The following is an 18,728-nucleotide window of genomic DNA, read 5'->3' on the forward strand; positions in this document are numbered from 1 at the left end:
GTGACTCTGTGTGTGTGACTGTGTGTGTGTGACTGTGTGTGTGACTCTGTGTGTGTGTGACTGTGTGTGTGACTCTATGTGTGTGTGACTCTGTGTGTGTGACTGTGTGTGTGATTGTGTGTGTGTGTGACTGTGTGTGTGACTCTGTGTGTATGTGACTCTGTGTGTGTATGTGACTCTGTGTGTGTATGACTGTGTGTGTGTGTGACTCTGTGTGTGTGACTGTGTGTGTGTGACTGTGTGTGTGTGACTATGTGTGTGTGTGTGACTGTGTGTGTGTGACTCTGTGTGTGTGTGACTGTGTGTGTGTGACTCTGTGTGTATGTGACTCTGTGTGTGTGACTGTGTGTGTGTGACTGTGTGTGTGACTGTGTGTATGTGACTGTGTGTGTGTGACTGTGTGTGTGACTGTGTGTGTGTGACTGTGTGTGTGTGACTATGTGTGTGTGTGACTGTGTGTGTGTGACTGTGTGTGTGTGACTATGTGTGTGTGTATGACTGTGTGTGTGACTCTGTGTGTGTGTGACTGTGTATGTGTGTGACTCCGTGTGTATGTGACTCTGTGTGTGTGTGACTGTGTGTGTGTGACTGTGTGTGTGACTGTGTGTATGTGACTGTGTGTATGTGACTGTGTGTGTATGTGACTCTGTGTGGGTATGTGACTCTGTGTGTGTGTGACTCTGTGTGTGACTCTCTATGTGTGTGTGTGTGACTGTGTGTGTGACTCTGTGTGTGTGACTCTGTGTGTGTGTGTGTGATTGTGTGTGTGTGTGTGTGTGTAAGACAAAAGCGTTCTTAAAGTTTCCCACAAGTTAGTTTGACAAACTTAAAAATTAACTACATCTAGAAACAGTGGCCATTAGTAGGATAAAAACGAATATTGAGAATTAGTCGAAGGTAATTTGTTACAGTCACCTTGGCTTGAACAAGGTGATAAGGGCTGTAATTCGGATTTTAAAAGAGTCAGGAGATGGGGGAAATTCAGTTTTGGTACCCTGAGAAGGCACTGGCCTGACCACTAATTCCCATTATGATAAGAGGGTTTTCCCCCTTTCTTTTAAAATCACCACCAGAGATAGAGAACTTTTAGGGGACCTTCCAAAGTCGGTGCTGTGTAAGAAGGCAGCTTAAGAAATAAGATTCCTGTCAGTGCGGAGGGGTGCGCGAGCAGCGCGGGGCGCGGAGCCTAGGGAAGCGGAGGGGGCGGAAGCGGTCGCGACTCGGGTGTGCTGTGTGCTCGGGTTGCTCACGCGGTGGCCCGGGGCCGCCTCTGCCCTCCAGCCCTCCGAGAGCAGACGCGCTGTCGCCTTCCGTGCCGCGCTGGTGAGCCCTATTTCTAGAGACAGCTGCTGCTGACCCTGTAACCCAAAGGACGAAATAGCTGGCTAAACTCATTCTTGGTACTGGTGGACACCATGTCCTTGAAGATTCAGACCAGCAATGTAACCAACAAAAATAACCCTAAGTCCATCAACTCTCGGGTCTTCATTGGAAATCTAAACACAGCTGTGGTAAAGAAGTCAGATGTGGAGACCATCTTTTCCAAGTATGGCCGTGTGGCTGGCTGTTCTGTGCACAAAGGCTATGCTTTTGTCCAGTATGCCAATGAGCGCCATGCCCGGGCAAGCTGTGCTAGGAGAGAATGGGCAGGTGCTAGCTGGACAGACCCTGCGTATCAACATGGCCCGAGAGCCCAATCCTAATAGACCCAAGGGGCTAAACGGAGCAGCAACTGCCATCTACAGGCTGTTAGATTATCGAGGCCGGCTTTCTCCAGTGCCTGTGCCCAGGGCAGTTCCAGTGAAGCGACCCTGTGTTACAGTCCCTTTGGTTCGCCATGTCAAAACTACAATACCCGTCAAGCTCTTTGCCTGCTCTACAGCTATCTATCACTACTGGCTCAGCCAAAATCAAGTTAAAGAGCAGTGAGCTACAGACCATCAAAACAGAGCTGACACAGATCAAGTCCAACATCGATGCCCTGTTGGGTCACTTGGAACAGATTGCTGAAGAACAGAAGGCCAACCCAGATGCCAAGAAGAAGGGTGACAGCAGCGGTGGTGGTGGAGGGGGCAGCAGTGGCGGAGATGGCAGTGGCAATGTTGGTGGTGGCAGCAGTGGCCGCAGTGGTGGTGGAAGTGGGAGCTGCAGCAGCAGCAGCAGCCGGCCCCCAGCCCCCCAAGAAGACAGCTTCTGAGGCAGGCACACCCCAAGGAGAAGTCCAAACTCAAGATGACGGTGACGAGGAGGAGCTGGAGCACAGCCAGGACACATGCAGAAGATGGAGCCTTGCAGTAAGCAGCATTGGCTACCAGCAGAAGGGCACCACTGCCTCAGACCTCAAGCCAGGCTCCCATCTCTGGATGCCAGTCTATAGTTGGTACCAGAGGAAAGCTGGCAGCAGGAACTCCTCTCCCCATGCATCCTACCCAGTGAGTGCTACATCCTTTGCAAGTGGAGTTACTGGGCCACCACCCTTACCCCTGCACTCTTCCTGTCTGCACTGCCTGGACCATCGGGCAGAAACACTTTTCTTCCCCAGGACATTCCCAGGCTTGGGGTTTTTCTATAGGTTTGAAAGTAAAGGGGGGGGGGGTTGGAAAGGGTGGGGAGAACCTGACAATAAAGACATTGGATCCAAAAAAAAGAAAGAAAGAAGACTCCACCCAAGGCCCAAGCCCTTGGTTTACCTGAACTTCCAATGCTGAGCCATAAAAGCGGTCCCCACAACCAGAAGCAGGTCTCCCAGAGGCCAGGACGCATCGCTCGGCTGGAGTCTTGGAGCCAGAATGAAGGAGACTGAAGCCTGGGATGTCTCCTAGCCCAGCCTCCCAGCAAACATGCAACACCCACTTGGGACTTGGGAATCATTGACTGGCTCCACGCTTGTAAACTAAATAAACAAATAAATAAAGCTTCCTATTTGTTTAACCTCTAGAGTTTTCAGTTTCTTCTTCCCAATGAAAATGAGTGCCCTTTCCCACATTTCTTTTTTTCCTAAGCAGGGGACACTGAAACATAACGTTCTTCCTCTCTTTGCCAAACAAGATCAGGAAATGACTTTCCACAACTCTATTTCCCATTATGAAATGTCAGTGATGGCCACGGCAGCCTTTCATCTCCTGGGGGTTACAAAACTCTCACCATAATGGAATTTCTGTGGGCATGTTTGTCCCTGGGATACTGTCCAACTGGAGGCTGGAAAGCTCTTTCACTTTTGGATCCCCAGGAGCCTCACTCACTGTGCAGCCAGCGACACACATGCAAGTACGTTTATGGGACAGAGTAAAGGAGATCCAGTTTGTTTCTGCAGGGTGCCGCTGCCTTCCACAGTCTCTCTCAAAGTTAGAAAGTCAAGGCCAACCCAAGAGAAGAGGCATCTTGCTGCTTGAGCTCACAGGTAAAGAATCAAGAGTAGGAGAGGTGAATGATGTGGGGACACTACTGATGGATGTGGTCTAGCCTGGGTTTGGAGTCAGGAAGTCTGTCCTCTCATGTGGCCCCCTCACTCCAGGGGGGAGTGGAGACCACAGAGTGTGATATTTTTGCAGGCTAGGGCAGGGCAAGGCCCTTGCCAGTCCGGTGCTCCTGCAACAAAAGCACATCATTACAAGGCCGAGAGCGAGCTGACAGCAGGCAAGCATTGTCCTTCTGAACAGCAGCTTTGTAAAGAGCTGTTGACACACGCGCTTTACAGCCCTGTCAGGGTACATTAAGAAGCTTACAAAGGTGATGCCCGATATGGGTTTAGAGCAGGACAGCTGATGCCCAGAACAGAGCCTCTGAACCACTGCCCTGGAAATATCCATGGAGCAGCCTAGGCAGTTGTGAGTACCTGGTTCAGTGAGAGACCGTCTCGAAAGATGGTGGAAGTCAGCTGACATGGATCTCTGCCATACACACATACATAAACACACCAACATGCACATGTGTGTGCACACACAACAAATAAATTTCTAAAATTTCAAATGTATGGAAATTTATGGTGAAGAATGAATGTGTGCATGTATAACATGCGTGTGTGCGCATGGGAAATCTAAGAATCTAGTAGTTTCTCAGTCCCATGAGGCTAGTTGTTTCAGCTGGTCTTCTGTAAAAGTAGATACCAACAGATGTCCTGGCAAGTAAGTGCAAGCAGAAGAGGAAACGAGAACCTTCCTTTTTTATGTAGGTCTCAAGCAGAAGGTGTGGCCCAGATTAAAGGTGTGTACCACCATGCCTGGATCTGGGATTTATTTTGTCCCAGGCTGACTTTGAACTCAGAGATCTCCTTGCCTTAGCCTCCTGGAATTAAAGGCATGTACTACCTTGCCTGGGTCTAAGCTTTTTTTTTTTTTTTTTTTTTTTTTTTTTTTTTTTTTTTCTTTTTGGGTTTTCGAGACAGGGTTTCTCTGTGTAGCCCTGGCTGTCCTGGAACTCACTCTGTAGACCAGGCTGGCCTCGAACTCAGAAATCTGCCTGCCTCTGCCTCCCAAGTGTCTAAGCTTTTCATAACCACTATGCCTCAAGATCTCCAGGCGAAGATCCAGGTCAGAAACGTGTGTCTTCCAGCCTCAACATCTGGATCACAGGTGAGCCCTCCAATTCTAGATTGTAGTTCATTCCAGATAGAGTCAAGCTGACAAGCAGGAAGAGCCATGACAGCGTGGGAGCACAAAAGCACAGTAAGTGAGCACAGGCAGGGACAGATGAGCCATCTTCAGCTGACCCAGTTCATCTTTCTTGCTGGTAGTTCTCAAGAGCGACTGCAGTGTAGGCAGGGAACACAGCATCCTGAAACAGTAGGGGACTGGCCCAATGAATCTGGGCCCTAATCCAGCCTTTCCACCTCTTCTTTCTCTAAAACAGGAGGATTTTCAATGCTTAAACCCACAGAGTCATGTGTCTCTTGTGTATAACACCCAGGCCTGGCTGCTCTCTGAGTCCCTGAGCTGTTGTGCAAGTGGGACACATACAGGGAACAGCATTCCTGGACCTTGAGGAACTGGCTAAAATGCACCCTAGGCTTTTGGTATCCATGTTGGTAATAAGTTTACTTCCTAAAACTTGGAGAGAGGAGAGGGAGTCCTATCTAGGTCTAAGACAGGTTAGTAACAAGAACGCAGTGAAGTTGCCTCATACAATACACCAAGTAATTTTGGAACCCCTTCTATTTTATACCCGGGCCACTGTCGACAGCTGAACCTGAGCCTTGCTTATCCCAGACAAAGGCTGTGAAAATAATCTACATCCCCAGTTTTCATTTTTAAAACAATATTTCCATTCCCCCTCCCCAAAAAATAGACACAAGCCTGCACTGCATTTCTCCAGACAAAAGGTCACAGGAGAGAGGGTGAGGTTTATGGAATAGAAAGGTACTGAGCCCCCAAATGACTCCAAGGCTCCAACTATGCAGAGACTGAGAACCGTCTGTAGCTTTGGAATGAGAGTTTGGTGTTGAAATTCTATGACTGATGTTTGTTCTCAAACTAAGCATTGTGACTCTCGGCAGGCTTATATTTGGTGATGCAAAACTGCAAGACAGAACCAAGAGACACCCTCAAGAAACCTAACTCCGTGGGTCCCGTGGATTGAATCAAAAGTTTCCCAAGTGGTGGAAGAAACTGGCTTGAAGTAGCATGTGTGGGGCTTTCCCTGCAGCTCCCATTCCATCACCGGCAGGTAGAAAGAAGACACCAGGCACACTTTTAAAAGAGATGTCGGGGCTGGAGAGATGGCTCAACAGTTAAGGGCACTGACTGCTCTTCTGAAGGTCCTGAGTTCAAATCCCAGCAACCACATGGTGGCTCACAACCATCCATAATGAGATCTGATGCCCTCTTCCAGGGCTGTCTGAAGACAGCCACAGTGTATTTAGATATAATAATAATAATCTTTAAACCCTAAATTAAACACTAATATGACACAGCACAGTTTTACATTGCTACTCTCCCCTTGAGTATGTGTCACCCGTCAGATACTACTACACACAAAACACACAATCCACAAGGCAGGTGAAGTCACTGTGGAAATAAAGATGGTACCAGGTTAAATACTATCCCCCTAGTCTGCACAAAGTAGCAGAGAAGGTTTTAATCTGAAGAGTCACCACCAGGGAACACATCATTAGCCACTCAGTATATGGGGTACATCACCTCCCCGCACCTCTCCAGGACAAACAATACCACCCTATCTTCCGTTAGTCCTGATGACAGGAAGCCCAGAGGATGTTCCTGGAAGCAGAGGCAGCTCAAAGGCAGTTTTCTGCCCAGTATCAGAGCATGCCATCCTTAGTTCTACATGCATGGCTAGCAAGCTTGACAAGAGACAAGCACCAGCTCCCAGGGCTTCTGCATTCAAGGCTGGGGGACCCAGGAAGCCCACCTGAACCTCAAATGCTATGCCCACCAGGCTGACTCTAGAAGAAGTCATCCTCTTGTTGTTGGTTTTTGGTTTTGTTTTGTTTTTTCAAGTTCATGTTCTACAATCACCTTTGTTAGTATCACCCTCCCGATTCCGGCCAACTCTTCCCACCCATCAGTTCCTAAAGTGAACTTGAAGGTTTTATTTAAATAAGCTTGAGGGATTGGGCAGAGGTGTCCTGAGGGTATATAGGCTAGGCTTGGCTGAAATTCATTACATAGACCAGAACAATCTTATATTCACTGTGTAGCCCAGGCTAGCCTCAAAGTCTGTGTAGCCCAGGCTAGCCTCAAAGTTATAGTGATCTTCCTGCTTCAGCCTCCAGAATGCTGGGATCACAGGCACGGAGTACCATGCCCAACTTACACTTAAAATAAATGTCTTTCAGGTGGAATACCTATATGAAGAAAACTCAGCCCCTGATGTGGACTGATGGGTGGGTATGTTGTTAACTTCTCCTGCTAGCATTGACCAGCATAGGGAAGGCTGTGCTGGGAAGCATGAGGAACCTTGTGGATGGAAGCACTGTCCTCTATCAACAAAAGCAAATGTCAGTCCACAGCTTCTCAGACGGAAACCACAGGACTCTGTTCAAGTGCCCTGTGCTCCTCTCCTCTCTGCTCTTCAGTTGCAGGCATTCTGGCAAAGCGAGCTGTGTCTGAGATGTACAAGCTGCCTGGCTGTAAGAAGGAAGTTGTGGGGAGTTTGTCTTACAGTCAGTCATGAGTTAGACACTCAGGTCAATCCCGGACTTGTGAAGGTTATGTGAAGTGGACAGCCTTGTGGGGTGAAGCCCTCAACCTGAGGATCTGATTTGAGGTCAAGCAGCTGATGACTTCTGGGAATTGGCTGGCTAAGTGTATGGGGAAACAACTACCCCAGATCTGCTGCAAAAACTGCCAGGCAGTGTAGGAGTAGGAAAACATTTCAAGATTTTTTTTTCTTTCTTTCTTTCTTTTTTTGTTTTTTTTTTTGTTTGTTTGTTTGTTTTGAGACAGGGTTTCTCTGTATAGCCCTGGAACTTACCCTGTAGACCAGGCTGCCCTCGAACTCAGAAATCTGCCTGCCTCTGCCTCCCAAATGCTGGGATTAAAGGTGTGTGCCACCATTGCCCGGCAATATTTCAGGGTTTAACCCATGTCTTACAGTCAAATTTAGGCATAAAGCCCAGCTTGCTCTCATCCTGTGACTTTGCATAGACAACAGACCTCTGGCCCCACTTTGTCATTTGTTTGGTTGTTGCTGCTGCTGCTGCTGCTGCTGCTGCTGCTGCTGCTGGTGGTGGTGGTGGTGGAGGAGATGGAAGGGTACCAACTACTACTCTTCTGGATGAGCTGGGTTGATAGGTTTCAGTCCTACCCTGCAGCAGTTCCAAAGCTGTTAACAAAGGAAAGATGCATTGGGTGGCGACTGTGGTTGCAGACTGGAGAACATGATGCAAATTTTGCTGGTCTTAGAAGGAACTGTTTCCCTAGCAACCTCAGGCAGTAAAGAAAGCAAATGAAACACCATCAGGAAGAGCTGTCTGCCCTGGATTGCCTTGGATTTCGGCCTGTGGTCAATGGCTATACAGGACAGGCTCCTGCTGGGACCACGCTTGCACTGACTTGCCTGGATATTATGCATTGAATTGATCACCTTTTTCTTTGTTTTCATCCTTCCTCTCCCTCTTCCCTCTTTTCCCCTGCTTTCCAGGGTCACAAGGTCAGAGTGATGTTTGAGGAGGGGGTTTGAAAAGAGACCTCTGAACTTCTGGGCTTTCCCAGTGTGCCTGTGATGAGGTGAAAACTGGCAGACAAAGAGAACAGGATGGGTTAGGGTCTTTTGTTATCTCCGTGGTTACAGCCCTACCCCAGCTCTCAGCGGGCAATGCCTATAAACCTCCTGCCCTTCCCCACATTGTAAAGAAACCTAAAGACAGGGAATGGTAAAGCCCAGACTATAGTGAGGAGACATCCCTCTCCCAAACCTAGTGAACACCAGGAAACTAAAGGAGAAATCACAGGAGTCCAAAATCTGTGGTTGTTCTGTGTGCGTGTTACAGGTCTGGGGTCGGGGGAGGGCAGGGTGGAGGGCCTGTCCTTACCCTTGGTAGTGAGACAGGTGAGGAAGCCTCCTGGGAGACTGAAGTGACCCAGTTACCCAGTAACTGAAGTTAACTGTAGTAGCCAGACCTCTGCTACGCAGTGTGCCTTTGAGACTGACCAGAAAGATATCCAGCCACCTCACAAGATTCAGAATGGGCACAGAGCTGTGAACAAGAGCTGTGGGTAAAACGTGGAGGAGGGTAAGTTCTGGCTTCATCTCAAAGGGTCTGTCCATCTGCATCATGAGGGATGAGATAGAACTTACCAGAAGGAGAAAGAAAAGCAACTCTGAGTTAGAAAGGGTGTTGACACTCATGGGAAGACTACAAGTTCAAGATAGTCAGCTTTGCTACTATTTGTAAAGGTAACTGGAAGAGTTGTGAGGGGTGGGAAGTTACCTAGCAATAGTCACTTAGTCTATACTGATTAAATGCCTACTGCTTGCCTGCACACAAGTCAAAAAAGTGATGGATTTAGGAGTGGGCTTGGTGGCGCATGCCTCAAATCACACTGCTCAGGAGGCAGAGGCAGACAGATCTCTGTGAGTTTTGAGGCCAGCCTGGTCTACACAAAGTGTTTTAGGCCAGCCAGGGTTCATATTAAGACCTTGTCTCCAAAAGCAGAGAGGAGGAGGGGCGAGGAAAAAAGAGAGGGAGGCAAGAAGATGATGGTTTAAAGTACAGAGCTGGGATTGTAGCTCAGTTTACGCAATGTTTGCCTAGCATGCACAAAGGTCTAGGTTTGATTCCCAGCACCAAATAGCGATGTTGAATGTTTGTGTTCCCAACACTTGGAGGTGAAAGCAGGTAGATCAGAAGTTCGAGATCATCTTCAGTTTCTTGAGGAGTTAGAGACAGCCTAGGCTAGAGGCCTTGTCAAAAAGGAATGGGAGGGGTAGAGGAAGGAAGTAGCATGTCTGGATGTAGAGCAGCCAGCTGACCGTGGTGGTTTGAGTAATGGTCCTTCATTGGGAGTGGTGCTATTTGAAAGGATTAGGTGGTTTAGGAGGTGTGGCCTTGTTGGAGGAAGTGTGTCACTGGGAGGTGGACTTTGACATTTCAGAAGCCTGTGTTAAGCCCAGGGTCTCTCTTCCAACTGCCTGCATATCTAGATATAGAACTCTCAACTACTTCGCCAGCACTATGTCTGCCTCTTTGCTGCCATGCTTCCCACCATGATGATAATAGACTGAGCCTCTGAAACTGTAGGCCAGACCCAATTAAATTATAAGAGTTGTGGTGGTCATGGTGTCTCTCCACAGCAATAGAACAGTAACTAACATATATGCTCTCAGGATTTCCACTTTGCCCTTCTGTTCTCGTGCTTTATGTGAAGACATTCACATTCCTTTTGCAGACAAGCAAGCCGAGGTCCCAGTATGTTGCTATAGTCACTTAATCTCCCTAGTGGCACTACCCCACCCCAATGCTCTGGATTCTCTCTCTCACACACACACACACACACTCTTCCACATTGCTAATGCCTCCCCTCAATACTCCTGAATTATTACTTACTAAAATCTGTATTCCATCTTTGCTACCCTAGAGCCAATGGGGTGGCAGGAGACTGGGGCCCGCTCTTCCTTTGGCTCCTACATGATTGCATGCTTTCTCTTCTGCAGCCTCAAGTCTGGATCTTTTTCCTTTTCTGGCATGGTGATTCTGCTTTCTCCCCCTCCTGCATTTCTTATCCTGGAATCCTAAAAGTCCCACCTCTATCTCTCTGCCCAGCCACTGGCTGCCAGGCAACTTTATTTACCAATTAAAGTCAACTGAGGACAAGGACACTCATTGTCTTGCATGCAGACTTGCAAATTCCGTGTAATTTTGGGAACCCAATTAACGTAATACAACAAATCCACAACACCAGGGACTTAATAGCATCCCTGGGTATGGGACTTAACTAATCAGGTAAAAGTCATTGGATACACACTCAAAACTGGCATGGCCTCTTACCAGGACAGCTCTGAAGATTGCCTTGGACAGGGGACACAGACAGACTACACCCTGATGGTCATGAAGAATCCTGCTCTTCACACAACCTGTGTGGCATCCCCTCCCTTCCCGTCTCACTTCCCTAGTCTCCTACCAACGCTTCCTGGAATTACCCCCCCCCCCAATAAATCTTTGTCTTAGCCTACTTGGGACAGGTGGGAGACCCAATTAAAGAAAAGCCAGACCGAACACTTAAAACAATTCCATAATAAAAACGGAGACTTGAATACAAGGTTATAAGTTTCTGATGGGAAAAGCTGACCCCATCAACTAAAATAAAAAGATTCTCACATATAAGAGAAGAACTTGGGGAGAGCGGGGTAAGTGTAGGAAGGAAGGGCTAAATATGTCCAAGGAACATTGTTACCTCAGAACTCTTCAAACACAAAATTAGGATTCTTGAAAAGCTAAGAGAATGGGCGTCAGGGCCAGAAACTGGGGAAGAAACTGCCAGAAACAAACCACCCTCTCTCTAGGGATCAATTACAGTGCCTTCTTTTGACCCAAGAGAATACAAAGCTCTTCCGGCCTCTTCTAGCCGCTGTCGGTATTCGAGCTTCTCATAGTTAGAAGGATTTACTCCTTTAAAACCGTGCATAACTCCCCACCAGCAGCCAGCAATGACTGCCGTGGAATCACTGTCCCCACCGTGGAAAAAGGCTCTGTGTGCGAGCTCCTTCCAGGAATCCCCTGCAGCCAGGAGGGCATCGTAGGCAATCATGGGGGCATCGTGTCCGCTGCTGCCACCCCAGCCAGAGTAGCTCACATCGATGTAGAACTGATCCCTTTCCTTCACACCAAAGGGCTGCGGGAAGATGGGAGCTGAATTGCCATCCAAAATTCCTCTAAGTTCCAGGTACTTTTCCCATTCTTTCTCAAAGTAGGACCTGTGGAGGAAAAATCAATTTTAAAGAAAATTTATTAGCTGAAAACAGCTAATAAATCTTTGGGCTGGAGCGAGCAGGGCCAACTGGAACTAGTGTGGTCTACTGGAGTGAGCGGGCTGACCAGAGCAAGTGGGGTTGACTGGAGCAAGCAGATATCCTAAAAGTCAATTCCCAACAACCAGATGAAGGCTCACAACTATCTGTACAGCTACAATGTGTACTCATATACATGAAATAAATAAATCTTTAAAAAAAAAGGGCTGGTGAGATGGCTCAGTGGGAAAGAGCACTGACTGCTCTTCCAAAGATCCCGAGTTCAAATCCCAGCAACCACATGGTGGCTCACAACCATCCACAATGAGATCTGAAGGCCTCTTCTGATGTGTCTGAAGACAGCTACAGTGTACTTACATATAACAATAAATAAATCTTAAAAAACAAACAAAAAAACTAATGTCAAAAGCTATATAGAAAAATACCAGGTAGATGTGTAAATAGAGAAAATTCTAGAATGACTTCAATTCCTCACACTAGAGTCATAAAGTTATATGAAAAAAAATCTAAATTAACTCCACAAGCCATTCATATAGTTTTTATATGATGGTTTGCATATGCTTGGCCCAGGAAGTGGCACTTTCAGAAGGTGTGACCCTGTTGGAGTAGGTGTGTCACTGAGAGTGTGGGCTTTAAGACCCTCATCCTAGCTGCCTGGAAGCCAGTATTCTACAGACAGCCTTCAGATGAAGATGTAGAACTCTCAGCTTCTCATGCACCATGCCTGCCTGGATGCTGCCATATTCCTGCCTTGATGATAATGGACTGAACTTTTGAACCTGTAAGCCAGTCCTAGTTAAATGTTGTTCTTACATGAGTTGCCTTGGTCATGGTGTCTGTTCACAGCAGTAAAGCCCTGACTAAGACAGAAGTCATCTACATAAACCAGGTATGGGTGCAGTTGCTCAGGTAGGAAAATACGTGCCAGGCTATGGGAAATAAAGATTTGATTTTCTGGGCCCAGAGCAACTTCTTATCATTTTTCCAAGGGAAACTCTGGAATATCACAATCATGGGTAACTTCAGTAAGAGCCTCTGAGCCTTGTTTCTTCTACGAAAGATAATGTGAAGTAGGCCATAGTGGCCTTAAAACTTACCAGCTCCTGGAGAAACCTCTCTTGGGTATTCCAACCAAGGGTTTTGAAATACCGTTTCAGAACAATACTGGAAAAACAAATCTCCCGGAAGTTGGAAATAACCAAGAAAGGTTCATAAAACTCAGAGAAAGCCGGAATCCAGAGAGGAGCACAGGTGCCTACACTGAGGTATCCACTTGGCTGCTTCAGGCAACCATGGAAGGAAAGGAGCCTCAAATCCTTAGCAGATGCCCTGGAGAGGTCAGGTTTTCGAGATCTGTGATGGCAACTGTGATCTCTGAACCCTAGGTACACGTGTGGTTCATCACTCGCACGTGTGCCAGCTGGGACACACCTAGAGACTCACCAATGTTGAAGATTTTCCTTAACAAAGTAGCCTGACTGGGTGATGTACTTTTTGGCTTCAGGCAGCACCTCCATGAGCCCTTTTCCCCATTGCCATGGTGATTTGCCATTCACTGCATATGCCGTAAAAAGAGCGGACGCAAGGCTTCCGAGGTAGCCCGTGGGGTGGTGGTGGGTCATCCGGCCGCTCTCGATGCTCACTTGGATCAGCATATCCAGCTGGCTGGGGTGAGGGAACCTCAGCCCGATGCACATGGCACGCATGGCGGCCCCACAGCCACCCTCGTGACTGTTGAAGGGAATCCTCCAGCCATCGGCCTTGTTGGGCTCCAGCAGCATGGCATTCTGCATGCAAGCGCCACCTAGGGGTGAGTCAGGTAGAGCAAGGGGTCAGAGTCACCAGAACAATGGACCCAGTGAGAGTGCAGAACTAAACAGATTCGCAGGTTTCTCTGAAACTGAGAGCCCTGGACACACGATGGGGTGGTCCCTCAACTTCAAATCCCAGCCCGACAGCGACAGCTAGCCTTCTTTATACATAGTCCTAAGAGTGATCTTAAGAATTAACAAAGCATATATGTAGACACATAGAAAGCCTTGGGATCTCTCTAGTTATTACAGAACTCATAGCAGCTCAAAAGGTAGCTGTACTGTATTTGCTTTTATTTTTGAAAGACAAGCCTTCCATATAAACCTGTCTGGACTGAAATTCTCTGTGTATCTCTGTATTCTCTGTATATCTGGCTAGCTGCAAACTCATTCTCTTGCCTCCACCTCCCAAGTGCTGGGATTTCAGGTATGCACCACCACACCTGGCAAACTCTGGTACCTTTTAAAAGTTATTTTCAAAACATGTTCTGAAACCTATTTTTTCCTATTTCATCAATAAATCCTTTCTATATTCGTTAACTACTCATCTGCACAACTTACAAAACTGTGAATGTGGCAGCATCAATAAGTTACAAGAATTCAGATCCACACTAGTTTCTGTTCCATTGATGTTGAAATGTTTCACAATTTTTTTTTTCTTCTTCTGATTTTCTGAAACAGAACCTCACTATGGAGCCTGGGCTGGTTTTGAAATCAAAGTCCTCCAAAGTGTGGATAACAGGGTCATTCTATTCCCTACTCTCCATGTACCGTCTTAGTGTCTCCCCTGGGCTGCCTTCTCCATCCTCCAAAACCTCTCAGCGGCTGGCACTCACCTGGTGCCCGGCCATCCATGTCTCCCATGCAGTCCCGGTAATGTTTAGCTAGTAGGGAATACAGCTGAGGCAGATCCGGGGATTGGCCGGCTTCCATGAGGGCTTCGGCTGTAGCTAGGTGCATGATGGTATCATCACTGACTCTCCACCGTGCCACGTCTATGGCTTCCAAGTCACCCATCTGGGCCAGCTGCTGGTGTATCTCTTCCCCATCCCGCAGGAACTCCCACTTCCCGTTGAAGTAGCCTAAGGTGTCTCCGGCTGCGCTCAGCACCATGGCGGCCACATACCTCTCCATCAGTCCCCCACCCATGTTGAGCTTGGCACAGGCGGTCTTATGGGATAACTGAGACTCCTGGAGAAGGGCAGAGGAAGATGAATCAGAAAACACACAAATATCTACACTCTCCCTGTAGGCACTGTATTAAGCCTAGTCCATTCAGTCCTCACGCCTGTTCTATGAGAGAAGTGCTGCTAGTTAATCATCATGAAGACACTGCAGCTCCGTACGTATTAAGAGAACTGAGTAGGGCTACAGAGCTAGCGGGTAGGGCCGGGACTCTATCACAGAACTGACTCCAAAGCTTGTCTCCAACTGTGTCTTGGACTCTAGAGAGAAGAGTGGCCAGCCCATTAAGACCTACAAGTCAAGCCAGGCTTGTCATTTTCTCCATCAGCTGAGATTTGGCTTCGGAATACACCTCTCTTGTGTGGAGAGTGGCACTACCGCTAACTACTTACAGATGAGGAAACAAAAGCCCCGGGGAAGCTAAGTTTACACAACCAAAATGTACCCACCTGGGAACCCCGATCTTCTAGGTCCCACGCTTCGTATTACGTTACATGGCCTCAGCCCTGGCTTTAACTTTGTGTTCAGGTAAAGTGATAATGGAAAAACCCAGATGTGTTATGAGGAATAAATAAATGAATGAATGAATGAATGAATGAATGTATTTCCATAAAGTACATAGTGAGCACAACTTTGTGATTATTTTTATTATTCATCAACAACCAGTTCTACAATTAAGCTAGAATACTCTGCCTACAGTCATCCCTTTAACAGCACTATTTAAATTTTTTTAAATGATTTAGTTTCATTGACATACTCTAGCTTTCTGCCTTCACGTGTATCTGTGTGAGGGTGTTGGAACCCCTGGACCGAGCGTTTGTGGGCTGCCATGTGGAGGCTGGGAATTGAACCTGAGCCCTCTGGAAGAGGCTGCTGAGTCATCTCTCCAGACCCTTGTTTGTCTTCTGTGTGGTAAAAGTTCTATAGTACTGGGCTGCAAATGATATTCCCACCACAAACTAAATCCTGGCTAAAGCACTGGTTTCCCAGTGTGCATATTCCCCACTCTACCTTAGGCCAGGGCCCCACGACACCCATTCCCTGTGGTGATTTCAGTGTTTGCCCACTCCGTGCATCCAGCCACCCCATGAACAGGGGCAAACACTCTTTGTGGCAAAAAGACTAGCTCGCCCCTGCCCTCAGTGCAAGCTCTTCCCATCCACCGGCCTTTCTTCCCCTAAATGCTATTTTAGGTTTAGTTCAAGTCACACCGCTCAGGACGAGGGCACAGGCCAGCAGAGACCTGGAGAAGCAGTAAGGATAAACAGACAGAGCACGGAAAAGCCAGGTCCTGATTACGCTACCTAAATATTTTGTTATGTATGAACAAAGGCTAGGAACTAGAGTTTTGTATTCCCTTATGATAGCTGTGTGACCACTAACGAGCCTCTGACGCTGGAGTTCTGTCTCCCATCTATGGGGTAGGAAAAGAAGATTGCAAATGTTCTCCGAGGTCCTGTTTTGGCCCAGGTTTTCGAAGCCCAAGCTTTGTTGACCTCTGAGAACTAAGGACTAACGCCCCATTTTCTCCTCCCAGTGCTCCCTTTTTTGTGGCTATGGCTCTCCCTTCGTGTGTGGGGACCCACGGAGGAAGTAGCCAGTGTCTTTTCTCTTTGAAATTCCTTTTCACCTTGGCACATGCATCTATACTGCCCCACACCCACCCTTAACCCGCTCTAAACCTCCACAGATGACACAGCAATCAAACTATACAATCAAAACTGATGTACACTTCCAGGCTTCCCATTTGTTTCCCCGGCCTGGGTAGAAGGAGGAATAGGAAAAGGAGATGAGGGAAGGGGAGGCCGCGATGCACTCAGGAAAGTCTTGGGGGCCACTTTGAGGGCATTGAAGGCCTGGAGGTGAGAGCGGGGCCGAGCGGGTACCAGGGTCAGAGGGAGGAGAGTGGCTCAGGGAGTCCGGGGCTGTACCTGCTGAGGCGGAGCTGAGAGCGTGGGGTGGGGGCGGGGTGGCCCGGAACCGAGGGCCGGCTTGCCCGAGCTGGAGGCGGTGTAGCGGACGCTAGAGAGCCAGTATGGGCACCGGAGCCTAGAGCGGAAGAGGGGCGGAGCCGTGGGCCGGGCTCCGGGGTGGGCGGGTCGCAGGCGCACGGCGGTTTCCGGCGGGGCTGCGTCCTCCGCACTGGACAGAAGGAGGAAGGGGCGGTGCTGGAGGCGCGCAAGTCTTGCGGCTCAGCCGGAGAACCGCTTCGTGCTGCGTGTGGATCGAGACGAGCGCGGGGCTCGCCCTGCCGGGGTTCTGCCTCTCGGACCGTTGGCCTCACCTCCCCGAGCGGCGAGGGCTGGCCGATTCTAACCCTCGTCTGTTCTGCCGCGGTTCTGCGTGCTCTCCACACAAGGCATCTTAGAGAGGGACTCTTAGTTTCTTTCCCCTACATTATGACTCCGGATTTGTTAAAAAAAAAAAAAAAAAGAAAAGAAAAAAGAAAAACCCTAAGAGAGCAATGGCGGCGTTGAGCCCAGGTGTCGGATTCCGAGGATAAGCCTGCGCCGCTGGCTACTCTTCCCAGTAGCCGCGACCCAGCTCGGCACAGCATGGTCTCCCGAAAGAAAGGCGCAGATCGGGCCTCGTGCTTAAACGGGATATATGCTTCTGTAACAGGGACCCCGACGCACATCAGAGATCCTGCTTTGACTCCTTAGACTTAAGATCAGCCAAATGTCTGCCCTAATTTCAGACCTACTCCCAAGAACTCTCTTTTAGGAGCTATGCTGGAAACATCCCCTCTTCTGATATGTTTTCAAAACAAAGACTTTATCTGGGAAGGAAACTTGAACTGAACATTTAATCTCTCCTATGAACTTTGGCTGAAGACTCTATTCTTGCATAAATAAATCTATTAATCACAAAAATAATAAAGGAGGCGTTCACGTGGAGTTTAGAGACATTTTCATTAAGCGAAAATAAATTGATAAGTCAGAGGATGATGAATATATGTTAAGCAGTGTGTGTGTTTTGCTTGGAAGGATAAGCATCAAATTGTAAATAATTAGAAGTGCCTCTCAGAAGGGGAACAAGGAGTTTTCTGAGTAAGGAGAGGTATGAAGGAAAATTAAATTTTGATTTTTTTTTTTTTGAGACTAGGCTGGTCTCAAACTTGTGATCCTCCTGTCTCTACCTTTAGAATGCTAGAATTTCAGTCTTGCAACACCATACTTGGATTACATCTTTTAGAATATTTTTTCTATATTATATATAAAGACATTTTAGAAAAAAATAGAAACTACAGGTTACCCCTCTGTATGTACGTGTGTATACATATGTATGTATATGTATATATGTATATATATATGTATTGCAGTATATATTAGTTTATGGTATGCATATGATTTTAAAACAACATGGGGTCATTTTGTAAATAGAATTTTATATCCTTTCTTAAAAACTGACTTTATCAACTACTAAAATGACTCCAAATGTTCACAAACATTAACACTTCCACAATAAGCTAGTTTCTAGTTTGATATAATAAAAGTATGAGGCCCTAGGGTCCAGCTGTTCTCTCACCAGATCATGGTTAAAACTGTTTTAAGAGAAAAGATTCACTTAGGATCCGAAAACAGAACAGTTAAACAAAGCTTTGACACTGCATAGACCCGAATGTGTTATGAGTGCCGATGACATATGGTGACAGATAAGGCTTAGAGAATGTTTACTAGCACCTGCTGCACACTGACAAAGTAGTTACTATGCAGGGCGGGTTGGACTCTCTAGCAGAGACTAATGGAGGAACAGCAGCAAGGACCAAAGGAGAACTAAGGACAGGATAGACCCTGTGTAAACTCCTCAGAATAAACTCAGAGAGTATACAAACTGGAAAGCCGAGGACAAGGACGTGGAAATCCACAGCAGAGCAGCTGCTATGTGGTCCGTTCAGGAAGACTAAGATGACACCTGAGGAGTAGCTAACTCTATGTCCTCTCGGTTGAACTACAACACCCACATTGTTCAAATCTTCCTCCTGACGGGAAGGTATTTTACAGCTAAGTTTAGCCTTTGCATCAGTAAACTCTAGGTACGGTGGATTATCCTCCAGAATGTGGGCAGGCCTCATTGAATCACTTAAAGATCTTAAGAGAGAGGACCCCCTCCCCTTCTGCTGACTGACTGCCTTAGGGGTACAGAGGGAGACTCTGTCTCCACACAATGGCAAAAGTAGAATGCAGATGCCCGTAAAAGCAGGTTAAGTCATCAGATGGCACTTCCATGGGAGTATTTGTTTGACTCATCACATTCTAGTGAGGAAACCCAGACCCTTCCATTCCCCATACTGACTCTTAGCAAAAA

General features: G+C 47.5%; 2 protein-coding genes and 1 pseudogene across 4 annotated transcripts in view; 1 reads left to right on the plus strand and 2 right to left on the minus strand.

The window, feature by feature from the left end:
- Positions 1–3,031, minus strand: part of Pla1a (phospholipase A1 member A) — a 37,984-nt gene extending 34,953 nt beyond the window's left edge. For 2 of the 3 annotated variants that reach the window (XM_031363858.1, XM_031363860.1), the window contains exon 1: positions 2,691–2,998. In XM_031363858.1, the coding sequence (XP_031219718.1) occupies positions 2,691–2,871 (181 nt within the window). In that variant the 5' untranslated portion in view covers positions 2,872–2,998. Of the gene's footprint in view, positions 1–2,690 lie in introns of all 3 variants that reach the window. The other variant, XM_031363859.1, reaches the window with a different exon arrangement.
- On the plus strand, positions 1,235–2,763 carry LOC116085899 (annotated as a pseudogene).
- A 7,251-nt stretch (positions 3,032–10,282) lies between the features above and the next one.
- Adprh (ADP-ribosylarginine hydrolase) lies at positions 10,283–16,779 on the minus strand. Its single transcript, XM_031363862.1, has 4 exons — positions 16,352–16,779; positions 14,072–14,426; positions 12,868–13,228; positions 10,283–11,370 (listed from the first exon to the last, which is right to left on the minus strand). Exons 2-4 carry the CDS (start codon positions 14,382–14,384, stop codon positions 10,956–10,958), a joined length of 1,089 nt encoding a protein of 362 aa, XP_031219722.1. The 5' UTR covers positions 14,385–14,426; positions 16,352–16,779; the 3' UTR covers positions 10,283–10,955.
- Between the last annotated feature and the right edge of the window lie 1,949 nt (positions 16,780–18,728).

The sequence above is a fragment of the Mastomys coucha genome, unplaced genomic scaffold, assembly GCF_008632895.1.
Source record: "Mastomys coucha isolate ucsf_1 unplaced genomic scaffold, UCSF_Mcou_1 pScaffold12, whole genome shotgun sequence".
NCBI lineage: Eukaryota > Metazoa > Chordata > Mammalia > Rodentia > Muridae > Mastomys > Mastomys coucha.